The 13,720-nt window shown below is 38.6% G+C and overlaps 1 protein-coding gene across 2 annotated transcripts in view; it reads right to left on the bottom strand.

The window, feature by feature from the left end:
* Positions 1-13,720, bottom strand: part of LOC100265237 (myosin-9) — a 51,994-nt gene that overhangs the window by 27,361 nt on the left and 10,913 nt on the right. For both annotated transcript variants that reach the window (XM_010654054.2, XM_059737960.1), the window contains exon 3: positions 118-261. In XM_010654054.2, the coding sequence (XP_010652356.1) occupies positions 118-261 (144 nt within the window). The remainder of the gene's footprint in view (positions 1-117; positions 262-13,720) is intronic.

The following is a 13,720-nucleotide window of genomic DNA, read 5'->3' as shown; positions in this document are numbered from 1 at the left end:
TGTCAAAGGGTAGGATATATGTTATAATAGAACTAATCATAGATGAAATAATTAATGTTTTTCTCTCAGCTGGGTGTTACATCAACTGGTTTAAAGCAGAAGCTGAAACAATCTTACATAGATTTGACTGAGTTCATATCTAATTGCCAAATTCTGCAGAACTCCAGGCTCATGCAAATATGAAAGCTTAGTCATGTCAGCAACTCCATGGGCAGGAAACTCCATATCTTTTGGATATAATTTTGATAAATTTGCAACCACCTGACCAATATCAAAGGAGGAAAATGCCAATTAGAAAATTAGGCCCCATTACAAAATTAAGACAAACATTAGATTTGATTTAAGGATGTAACCCCCCTATTGCAGAGGCTATGATACCCAGATCCTTCAACTTCACTGAGCATACCCATGTGGACATAATAAGTAAGTATGGGGTCCTTATAGAAGACTCCCACTTTTCTTTGGATCTAGCTATTTGATTTTCATGGATTTATGTTTTTTATTTTCAACTGCCATAACAGACAACTAAATTGAAAAAAAAAATTGCACTAGAAGTGAACTTTTATAAAACTATTTAGGATAAGAAAGAAAATATAAGGATAAATAGAAACGGAGAGTTCTTATCAAAGATATCTTTGTTTTTTTATTGATATTTAATTGATTTTTCTTTATTTTTTCCTTTTTTATGTCCTACCCAAGTGTATATACCCATTATTCAGATCCCTCTTAACCATATCCACTCATCTTAAAACTTCTGTAAAAGATCAAACACTTGGACACAGACCCATCCATGAACCTATGCAAGATAGTGCACTGATATTAATTATATGATATGAAACAAAGTAGTGAAATTTTTAATTAAAAGCAGCACCTTTTTAAAGCAGAAAACGATGAAGGGTGAGAAAACTAAGTAATGCATTTCAAACAGTAGCTTTTCTACATCTTTTGTGCAATGGAGAATAAGCCTCTAGAGCTCAATGACAAGAAATGATTGAGGTAGCCAACCAGAAGTAAATGGGATGAGGCTTTTATTAAGTGGAGGAAAAAGGTATACATATGAACTCTGACAGGAAATAGTTTTTGGGAGAAAGAAGCTAAAAAGGAACACCAAAGGAATACATATTATTGTTTCCATTCTTTAATGAGGCTGACCATAGGAATCCTTACACAAATTGCTTTTTGAAGAAGAAATGATAAAACATTGGCGAGAAAATAAGACGATTTGTCCAATTGAGAATGTAGAATTTTGAGAAATATAAGCAATGGGAATCCTCAGTAGGGAAAGCATCAAACCAATATTTTGTAGGTTGCTGGTTCATCCCATGCTGACCACATCCTTAATATCTATATTTCCCTAAATGTAACAAGCTTTCTCATATCTAAGGGACCACAAGAATCAGTTTTGGACTCCATTAGATGGGATGCTTCCTGGAATCAGCACTCCAATCAAAACTTAAACAATTGAAAGATAGCAGAGGTTGCTTCTCTTCATCCTTGTTGCAGTTAGAAGAATAGTAGTTCTTCTTTTCTAACCACCTTTTTGATCATTGCTTAATGTAAAGAGGCAAGGGTCTTTTAGCTTTAGTGAACTTATTTGAAAGAAAAGGTTGAGTACAAAGTTAATACTTCCTCTTGGTTCTTTTCCTATAAAAAAATAAATACTGAAGAGAACTGCCAGATTAGAAGGCAAGGGGAAAGCCTTCTCTATCAATGCTGGTGTATGTTGTATAGAGAGAGAGCTATGGGTCTGTAAATCATCAGTTCTTCCATTGGCAATGCTAGCATCATGAACATAAACCAAATCCATAATAATGCCAGAAGCACCTTTTTTAACTAATAAAGATAAAGCAGTTTTACCACTTTGAAAACCATTATTCATTAGAACAGAGCTAAACTTTGTATACCAGGCTTAGGGTGATTGCATGAGTCCATAAATAGCTTTATTAACTTGCAATTGGACCTTTTGTAAACTCTTGAGGATATCCTAGTGGAAGCCTAGTATACACTTCTTTCAAATCTAAATGCAAGAAAACATCTTTAAAATCCATCTGAAGTAGTGGCAAATCAAGATTACCTACCAATGATAAGAGAACACTTATAATGTATTCGTTTTCGCAATCAGATACACCTTATACCTCTAATTGTTTGTCACTATTATATTTGATTTTATACACCCACCAACATTCTGTTAATTTTATTTTTGTTTACCTAACTTGACAGTATCTGAAGTAGTATTTTCATCAAGTGCTTGAAGTTCTTTTCTCATGACTTTTCTCCATTATGAATATGTTACTAATTTTAGAAACATTGCTTAAGAAGGCAAAATAAGATTGAGATACATTGCTATAAGTCAAGTAATTCTAAATAGGAGAAAATGTACATGATAAATGAGATATTGGCTAGTGGATGACGAATTCTTGTTGAACAATATTAAAAGGAGAATGTTGAATATCCATGATTTCTTGAATGCATTGAGATTCGAGTACAACAATGTTGGATATCATCTTAACATTTGACTCACTATCTTAGATAGGAGTTGAATCTAAATTGGAATTCAGAGATGAGTCTACATTGGGACAATAATGGGAAGATGAATCATAACATTGAAACCAAGGAACCTTCCATGTTGAGCCCTTCAAAATCTTCATGGGGGCCCAAACCTCGAGGTGCCAACCATGCTTGTCACAACCAACACCTGGTAATCTAAGGCATTCAACCAGCAGCATGAATCAAACCTGATACCATGTGAACTGTGCCTTTACCACACATCCCGACATCAACCCTAACCATTTAGGGACCCTAACAGGCTTGAAACCTCCTTAGTACCAAACTTTCAAGTTACTAAGGTCACAACACACTTGTATCCTTTTTTTTGTGGAAGAATACCAAGAAAAAATGTATTTTGTGGCATGTGGTTCAAGTTTACCAAGATATACTGGAGAAACATGTACATAACAACAAGATTTCAAAAACTTACAAGCAAAAATATAAACTTTTTGAGATTTAAGAATCTTTAGAGTAGATTTATAACCCAAGAATACAACTTGGGAGCCAATTTATCAAATAACTGGCAATAAGAACTACATAAGACCAATATTATTTTGGGACATTCATCTGAAACATGATGGATTTATTATTCTTTAAAGATGCCTATTTTTCCTTTCAGCTACATGGGGGTATTAACATAATTGGTTTTATGTATAATCCTTTGACCATTATACATTTAGTAGAAAAAAAAAGCATTTAGGTATTGTATACCATTTATCAAACCGAAGAATCTTGATGCAACCACCAAACTGATTAGCAACCATATTACAAAAAACCCTTAAAAACATGAATATCCTATGTTTTCAATTTCAACAAATAAAGCCAAGTAACTTGGGAAAATTTGTCAACGAGCGTAAAAATAATACTTGTGGGTTGCAAATCGTATAAATATGAATGAATCAACTCAAGATTTAGATGTTAAACAATCAAACAGGAGATGGGTTTGTTTAAAAATTGAGAAACCTCACTAGTATGAGACTCAAGAAATATAAAAGGAAAAAAGATGAGTGAAGACATACTAGAAAGGTAACCTAAATGCTTATTTCAAACAAGACTATTGTGAGAGGATACTAAAAGTAAAGCTTTGTCTATTTATTTAAGAGAGTATAAACCATGAGAACAAGCATCTTCACTAATATTTTTTCCCATGCTATAATTTTGAAATACCACAAATGAAGAATAAAAAATGATATCACGATTTAAAATGTTAGTGATTTTCCAATGGATACAAGTTAAGTAAGGAATGGAATATAGAGAACTTCTAAACTAGAATAATTACTAAAGAAATTAATTTTACCATTACCAAGCATGAAAATAGAAGCATCATTTGAAAGAAATATTGATGTATTCGATTTTGATGTAAAACCTAATAAAAAATTTAGGTTATTTGTCGTATGGTTTGTGGCACCTAAATTGATTACCCAAGTTCCATTATTAGAAAGTAAGGATAGGAAGGCTTGAAGATTATTTGAAACTTGAGTAAATAAAGAAGAGTCAAAGACTAAAGTATTAGATTTCCGAAGCTTTTTAAGACATTGGACAAGTTGTTCAACTAAGATAGAAATATCTGGTGTGCTAACATTGGCTTTATCAATAATAAATCCAACACCGATCTTTTGCATGTCCAAATTTGTTATAAGGACTACTCTAGGAAGGCCATCTTTGACATTTTCCTTGTCGCCAGAAAAATCTTGATTTCTAACTCACTTATTACCCATTTCTTTCTTTATTATTGGAAACAATAAAAAAATATGTACCAAAAAATCTTATTGAATCTAAATAATTACTTTGATACCATGTAGAAAAAATAATTCATGTAAGAAAAAGGAATTTATGTGGTTCAATAATGCGCATACATCTACAAGAAAAATGAAATAAATTCATTCATAGGTGTGTTATGGTTGAAGTAATCCCACATCGATTAGGAAACAAAATGGGGGGGGGAGCTTCCTTGTGCTATAAAAGGAAGCCTCCTCCACTATCCATTCCAAAAAAAAAAAAAAAGCTTCCATCCTTTTGTAAGCTTTTATATTATCTCCTCCTAATTGAGAGAAAGGTTATAATTTTGTCTTCATAGTGGATATTTTTCTAGTCTTACCCCATGGAAGTCTTCAATATAATTAAGAGGGTTTTACCACATTAGTACTTTTGCTCATTGTTTTATTTATTACTTTATTTTCCTTTTATTATTCTATTTTCAAATTATCGTTGCGGATATCATTTTATAACAGTGATATTAAAGCCAAGTTTAAGACAGTAAGTGGTTACTTGTGTGGTTAGTATGTCTAAGAAAGTTATGTCAAACGAGTAATAAGAGCCTAAGGAAAGCAGGTTTTAAGTAAGACCATTATGACTCATCCACTTTCCTAAGGACTTTCCTAGTATTTAACACATAGGTACTTATTACTATTATGGGTTACTGTTCATTGTAAAAGTGAAACAAATAATGGCCAAATTTGAAATAGAAAAGTTCAATGCAAGCAATTTTGGGCTGTGAAAAATGAAAGTCATCTTAAGAAAGGAAAATTGCCTAAAAGTAATTGGTGAAAGGCTAGAAAATGTTCAAGACAAAAGTGGGAGCAAATGGATGAGGATGTCTGTCTTAAGCTTGTATTTAGCAGTAGCAGATAATATATTGTCAGCATCTCATAATTAAAGACAACAAAAGAAATTTGGGATACTTTGAAAAAACCATATAAAGCCAAGTTGCTGCATAGCAAAATCTTCGTGAAAAGAAGACTATACGGTCTTCAAATGTCAGAATCTACTTCAATGACTGAACACATCAACACCCTAAAAACTCTATTCTCTCAATTATCAGCTATGGAGCATAACATAGAAAAGAAAGAACGTGTTGAACTTCTATTCAAAAGTCTACCTGATTCATATGATCATCTCATCATAAATGTGGCCAATTGTGTTTGGAGGACAATGTCAGTCTTTAATGATGGTGTGGCTACTACACTTAAGGAAGAATACAGACGCAAAAACAAGGCAGGTAGAATATGATCCTCTCAGCAAACCGAGGCTCTGATTATTTTTAGAGGAAAATCAAGAGAATGTGGTTCTAGTGGGAGTCACAACCAGTACATGTCAAAGTCTTAGGGTAAAAAGAAAGTTAAATGTTATTACTATGGAAAGCAAGGGCACGTGGAAAATGAGTATTAGCATTACAAAGGAGGGATCAAAAGAAACATGAAAGGGAAAGAATTTGTGTCATCAAATACTCAGAGTTGTGTAGCAAGTACTTCAGATGAAGACGACATCTTGTACAACGAGGTAACAACCATTGCAGGAGGTAGAAAAAGATTTGTTGAAGGTTGGTTAATTGACTCAGCAGTAACATGGCACATGACTTCTCATAGAGAATAGTTTCACCAATATGAACCTATTTGAGGAGGATTAATGCATATGAGAGTAATGATTATGCCTTGAAGATTGCTGACATTGACTCCATCAAAGTAAAAATAGATGATGGCGTGATTCGCACCATTATGAAGGTACAACATGTGAAGGACTTAAAGAAGAATCTTCTATCAATGGTGTTGAATATAATGTATGTATAGTATACTATCTTTCCTTGTTAATATAGGTCACATGTATGGTAGTTAGGACTCCTAGCCTTGTATATATATATCTCTCAATTGTAAGTAGAGATTACAATGAATGAGAATAAGGTTTTTCTCCTCTCTCTCTCTCTCTCTCTCTCTCTCAACATGGTATCAGAGCCAAAGGATAAAACCTAATTTTTTCGGTTTAGCCGTGTACTCAATTCCGGCGAACCGTCCAGTGACCGTGTTTTCACTCCGGTCCCCTCACTCTCTTTCCGAACCACCCCGGACAACCTCATCGCCGTCGGATCTCCACCACGCCGGCAACCTTTTCCGGCGAAATTTTCCAGCGACCTTTTTTCCGGGCAAAGACCACATATTCCGAACCGCCGGAGGCTGATCTACACGCCAGTGGAAACCCCACCGGCAACCGGCATCTCACGCGCCCCCACGCGAAGCCCTTCTCCTCCGGACTGTCACCCACGCGCCGGCGCGTGACAGCGCGTGGCTCACTTTCCGGCCACTTCCGACACCTCTCCAGGCTCGTCCGGCGCCGTCTTGGCCTTCTAGCCCTCCGGCAGTCCTCCCCGAGCCCTGCATCTCCATTTTTTCCCTGTTTTTGGCTTTCTTGCCATTCCGGCCACCTCCGACAGGGCTCCCCCTCCATCCCCGAGGCTTGGGTGCTGCTTCTCTTCCTCTCCAGGCACGTCACGACCTTTTTTCTCCATTGATTGCACCTCTCACAGCCGTGGTTTCACTGTTTTTCTCTCTCCGCCGAAATCTAAACCCATCTTAGGGCTCTCTTCTATCCAAATACGTGAATATGACCACCAAAAATCAGATCTTTACGTCTGTTCTCTCTGGATCTCCTCTGATTACCTCAGAGAAATTGGTTGGCAGTGAGAATTATCTCTTCTGGTCTGCCTCTGTTGAACTTTGGTTTATGGGTCAAGGATATGAGGATCACTTGGTTACCAAGGAGGCAGATATCCCTGAGGTTGACCGCGTACAGTGGAGGAAGATAGATGCACAGTTGTGTAGTGCATTATGGCAATCGGTTGATCCCCGGATTCTTCTTCATCTTCAGGCCTATAAAACTTGTTTTAAATTTTGGACTCAGGCCAAAGGATTATACACGAATGATATCCAGCGTCTTTATAAGGTGGCTTCTGCTATTGTCCATCTCAGCCAACAGGACTTGGATCTATCGACTTATATTGGTCAGATTGCCTCTCTTAAGGAGCAGTTCTTGACTGTGATGCCTCTTACTCCTGATGTTGGGGCTCAACAAACACAGCTTGACAAGTTCTTCATGGTCCTTACTCTTATTGGCCTCCGTCCGGATCTTGAGCCTATTCGTGATCAGATTCTTGGTAGTTCATCAGTTCCGTCCTTGGATGATGTGTTTGCTCGCCTCCTCCGTATCTCGTCCACTCAGACTTTGCCATCTGATAGCGCTTCAGATTCTTCTGTGTTAGTTTCTCAAACTACCTCTCGAGGAGGACGCAGTGGTACCCGAGGTAGAGGCCAACGTCCTCATTGCACCTATTGCAATAAACTTGGCCACACTCGCGATCGTTGCTATCAGTTACATGGAAGACCTCCTCGCACTGCCCATATGGCCCAGTCCTCTGATTCTCCGCTGCCTCAGACTCCGAGCTCCTCCGCATCTCAGACATCTCAGGCTTCTATTGCCTCTGTTGCCCAGCCTGGTAATGCCTCTGCCTGCCTTACCCACACATCTTCTCTTGGACCCTGGATTCTAGATTCTGGAGCATCTGATCACCTATCTGGTAATAAGGATCTTTTCTCCTCTATTACTACTACCTCTGATTTACCTACTGTTACCTTAGCTAATGGTTCTCAAACTGTGGCTAAAGGTATTGGTTTGGCCCTTCCTCTGCCTTCTCTACCTCTCACTTCTGTCCTTTATACTCCTGAATGTCCTTTTAATCTTATTTCCATCAGCAAAATCACTCGTACTCTTAATTGCTCTATTACCTTTTTTGATAAATTTGTAACCTTGCAGGACCGGAGTACGGGGAAGACGATTGGCATAGGACGTGAGTCTCAAGGCCTCTATCACCTCACCTCAGATTCATCTCCTGCAGTTTGCATTTCCACTGATGCTCCTCTCCTCATTCACAATCGTCTGGGCCACCCTAGTCTCTCCAAGTTCCAGAAGATGGTTCCTCGTTTTTCAACTTTGTCGTCGCTTCCGTGTGAGTCATGTCAGCTTGGGAAACATACTCGTGTCTCGTTCCCAAAGCGTTTGAATAATCGGGCAAAGTCTCCTTTTGAGCTTGTCCACACTGATGTTTGGGGTCCTTGTCGGACTGCGTCTACTTTAGGATTTCAGTATTTTGTCACTTTCATTGATGACTATTCTCGATGTACTTGGTTATTTTTAATGAAAAATCGAGCTGAGTTATTCTCTATTTTTCAGAAATTTTATACTGAAATCCAAACCCAGTTCAATATTTCTATTCGTGTGTTACGCAGTGACAATGCCAAGGAATATTTTTCAGCCCAATTTACTTCGTTTATGTCTCATCATGGGATTCTTCATCAGTCTTCTTGTGCTCATACTCCTCAACAAAATGGGGTAGCTGAACGCAAGAATCGACATCTTGTTGAGACAGCTCGTACTCTCCTCCTCCATAGTCATGTTCCTTTTCGCTTTTGGGGGGACGTTGTTCTTACCGCTTGTTATTTGATTAATCGTATGCCCTCCTCTGTCTTACACGATCAGATTCCTCACTCCCTTCTTTTCCCTGACCAACCACTTTATTTCCTTCCTCCTCGTGTCTTTGGTTGTACTTGCTTTGTTCATATTCTCACTCCTGGACAGGACAAGCTTTCCGCCAAAGCCATGAAGTGCCTCTTCTTGGGATATTCCAGACTTCAGAAGGGTTATCGTTGTTATTCCCTTGAGACTCATCGGTACTTTATCTCCGCTGATGTCACCTTCTTTGAGGACTCACCATTCTTTTCCACCACTTCTGAGTCTCTTCCTGTTTCTGAAGTCTTGCTCATTCCCATTGTCTCCCCACCTGATGCTATGCCCCCTCGACCACTTCAGGTTTATCATCGTCGCCCTCGTGTCGTTGCTCCTCTCCCTTTTCCTGAGGCACCTGCTGACTCACTTCCTATCCCTTCGGCTTCACCTGCCCCGGCTCTGCCTTCTCCTAATGACTTCCCTATTGCTGTTCGGAAAGGTACTCGCTCTACTCGTAATCCTCATCCTATTTACAATTTTTTGAGTTATCATCGATTATCTTCACCCTATTCTGCTTTTGTTTCTGCTATATCCTCTGTTTCTCTTCCAAAGAGCACCCATGAAGCTCTTTCCCATCCAGGCTGGCGACAGGCAATGGTGGATGAAATGGCTGCTCTGCACTCTAATGGCACTTGGGATCTTGTTGTTTTACCCTCTGGTAAATCTACAGTTGGTTGTCGTTGGGTCTATGCAGTTAAGGTTGGTCCTGATGGTTAGGTTGATCGCCTTAAGGCCCGTTTAGTTGCTAAAGGCTATACTCAAGTTTATGGTTCTGATTATGGTGACACATTCTCCCCTGTTGCCAAGATTGCTTCTGTCCGCTTGCTTCTCTCCATGGCTGCTATGTGTTCTTGGCCTCTTTATCAGTTGGATATTAAAAATGCCTTCCTTCATGGTGATCTTGCCGAGGAAGTTTATATGGAGCAACCTCCTGGTTTTGTTGCTCAGGGGGAGTCTGGTTTAGTGTGCAGGTTACGCCGTTCTCTATATGGCTTGAAACAATCTCCTCGAGCATGGTTTAGCCGTTTTAGTTCTGTTGTTCAAGAGTTTGGCATGCTTCGCAGTACAGCAGACCATTCAGTTTTTTATCATCATAACTCCTTGGGGCAGTGTATTTATCTGGTTGTTTATGTGGACGACATCGTCATTACAGGCAGTGATCAGGATGGTATTCAGAAACTAAAGCAACATCTTTTTACCCACTTTCAGACCAAAGACTTGGGGAAACTCAAGTATTTCTTGGGAATTGAGATAGCTCAATCCAGTTCTGGTGTGGTCCTTTCCCAAAGGAAGTATGCTTTAGACATCCTGGAAGAAACCGGTATGTTAGACTGTAAACCGGTAGACACACCTATGGATCCAAATGTCAAACTTATACCAGGACAGGGGGAGCCTTTAGGAGACCCCGGGAGATATCGACGGCTCGTAGGTAAATTGAACTATCTCACCATTACTCGTCCAGACATTTCTTTTCCTGTGAGTGTTGTTAGTCAATTCCTACAGTCACCATGTGATAGCCATTGGGATGCCGTAATCCGTATCCTTCGATATATCAAAAGTACACCAGGCCAAGGTGTATTGTACGAGAACAGAGGTCATACTCAAGTTGTTGGTTACACAGATGCAGATTGGGCTGGCTCACCCACAGATAGACGTTCCACTTCAGGGTACTGTGTTTTTATTGGAGGTAATCTAATATCTTGGAAGAGTAAGAAACAAGATGTAGTGGCCAGATCTAGCGCTGAAGCCGAGTATCGAGCTATGGCTTTGGCAACATGTGAACTCATATGGTTGAGACATCTTCTTCAGGAGTTGAGATTTGGAAAGGATGAACAGATGAAACTCATCTGTGATAACCAGGCCGCATTACATATTGCATCCAATCCAGTCTTTCATGAAAGGACCAAACATATTGAAGTTGACTGTCATTTCATTAGAGAGAAGATCGCATCAGGATGTGTTGCTACAAGTTTTGTCAATTCAAATGATCAACTAGCAGACATCTTCACTAAATCTCTCAGAGGTCCTAGGATTAAATATATTTGTAACAAGCTTGGTGCATATGACGTATATGCTCCAGCTTGAGGGGGAGTGTTGAATATAATGTATGTATAGTATACTATCTTTCCTTGTTAATATAGGTCACATGTATGGTAGTTAGGACTCCTAGCCTTGTATATATATATCTCTCAATTGTAAGTAGAGATTACAATGAATGAGAATAAGGTTTTTCTCCTCTCTCTCTCTCTCTCTCTCTCTCTCTCTCTCAACAAATGGGACAATTGAATGACCTTGGATATGAATTCCATGGTAAACGGGGAATCCTGAAGGTTATCAAAGGTGCACTTATAGTGATGAAGGCAAAGAAGATTGCTACATGTTGCATAAGAGGACAGATCAGGAGGTGGAAACTTTTGTTGCAAACTCTAGAGAAGAATTGGCAATGATGTAGCATCACAAACTTAGTCACACGTCATAAAAGGGCTTGAAAACCCTCTTAAATCAAAAGTTGCTTCTAAGACTCAAAATTGTAAGTCTACAATTCTGTGATCATTATGTTATCAATAAGCAACATAGATTAAGATTCAGTAGATCTACTGTAAAAATTAAAGGCATTCTAGACTTTGTTCATTCTGATGTCTAGGAATTATCAGTTACATCTCTTGGAGATGCAAACTATTTGGTATTATTTGTAGATGATTATTTCAAAAGATGTTGGATATACCCCATCAAGAGAAAGTCAAATGTTTTTCTAGTATCTAAGCCTTTAAAGCACGGAGGGAGCTTGAAATGGGAAAGAAAATCAAATGTTTGAGGACAAACAATGGAGGAGAATTTTGTATTCAAGAGTTTAATGCATTTTATAGTCAAGAAGGCATACAACGATAGAAAACTGTTGTTTACACTCCACAACATAATAATGTAGTAGAGCGGACAAATAAACCTCTTGTAGAAAGAATGAAAGTTATGTTGAAGACTACAAGACTGTCGAAAACATTCTAGGTTAAAGCAACCAAAACCACATGTTATATAATTAATAGGTATCCATTAACAGCAATTGAAATGAAGACACCTATGGAGATGTGGACCGGTAAGCTAGCGAACTATTCCTCCCTATACATATTTAAGTGTCTTACTTATGTGATGTATAATGACCAAAAAAGAACAAAGTTGGATCCAAAATCTAGAAAATATATATATTCTTGGGGTACGGTGATGGGGTAAGGGGTATTGCCTGTGGGATCCCACTGTCATCAAGGTTATCATCAGCAAAGATGTCATCTTTGTAGAAGACATGCTACAAAGTGAAGAAGGAGATAACACATGTGAAAAGAGAGAATAGGGAGAATCCCTAATTTTTGTTATTGAAAAACTGTTAATAATACACATTGGACTTAGGTATATATATACATGTTAGTGGGACCCACAATACAATAAGGAAAGAAAAGGAAAAGGAAAAGTAAATAACCTAAATAATTGTACACTATCTAACACTTCCCCTCAAGCTGGAGCATATATGTTATATGCACCAAGCTTGTTACAAATGTATTTAATTCTAGGACCTCTGAGAGATTTAGTAAAAATATCTGCTAGTTGATCATTTGAATTGACAAAACTAGTCGCCACACATCCTGATGCGATCTTCTCTCTAATGAAGTGACAATCAACTTTAATGTGTTTGGTCCTTTCATGGAAGACTGGATTGGATGCAATATGCAAAGCGGCTTGGTTGTCACAAATGAGCTTCATTTGTTCATCCTTTCCAAATCTCAACTCCCGAAGAAGATGTTTCAGCCATATGAGTTCACATGTTGCCAGAGCCATAGCTCGATACTCGGCTTCAGCACTAGATCTGGCCACTACATCTTGTTTCTTACTCTTCCAGGATATTAGGTTACCTCCAATAAAAACACAATACCCGGAAGTGGAACGTCTATCTGTGGGTGAGCCAGCCCAATTTGCATCTGTGTAACCAACAACCTGGGTATGACCTCTGTTCTCGTACAACACACCTTGGCTTGATGTGCTTTTGATATATCGAAGAATGCGGATTACAGCATCCCAATGGCTATCACATGGTGACTGTAGGAATTGACTAACAACACTTACAGGAAAAGAAATGTCTGGACGAGTAATGGTGAGGTAGTTCAGTTTACCTACAAGTCGCCGATATCTCTCAAGATCTCCTAAAGGCTCCCCCTGTCCTGGTATAAGTTTGACATTTGGATCCATAAGAGTGTCTACCGGTTTACAGTCTAAAATACCGGTTTCTTCCAAGATGTCTAAAGCATACTTCCTTTGGGAAAGAACCACACCGGAACTGGATTGAGCTATCTTAATCCCTAAGAAATACTTGAGTTTCCCCAAGTCTTTAGTCTGAAAGTGGGTGAAAAGGTATTGCTTTAGTTTCTGAATACCATTCTGATCACTGCCTGTAATGACGATGTCGTCCACATAAACTACCAGATAAATACACTACCCCGAAGAGTTATGATGATAGAAAACGGAATGGTCTGTTGTACTGCGGAACATGCCAAACTCCTGAACAACAAAACTAAAACGGCTAAACCATGCTTGAGGAGATTGTTTCAATCCATATAGAGAACGGTGTAACCTGCATACTAAACCAGACTCCCCCTGAGCAACAAAACCAGGTGGTTGCTCCATATAAACTTCCTCAGCAAGATCCCCATGAAGAAAAGCATTTTTAATATCTAACTAATAAAGAAGTCAAGAACGCATAGCAATCATGGAGAGCAATAGACGAACAGAAGCTATCTTGGCAACAGGAGAGAAAGTGTCACCATAATCAGAACCATAAACCTGAGTATAGCCTTTAGCA

Source organism: Vitis vinifera, chromosome 7, assembly GCF_030704535.1.
Source record: "Vitis vinifera cultivar Pinot Noir 40024 chromosome 7, ASM3070453v1".
Classification (NCBI taxonomy): domain Eukaryota; kingdom Viridiplantae; phylum Streptophyta; class Magnoliopsida; order Vitales; family Vitaceae; genus Vitis; species Vitis vinifera.
Note: the sequence above shows the minus strand (reverse complement) of the source record. Positions and strands in the feature narration are given on the sequence as shown.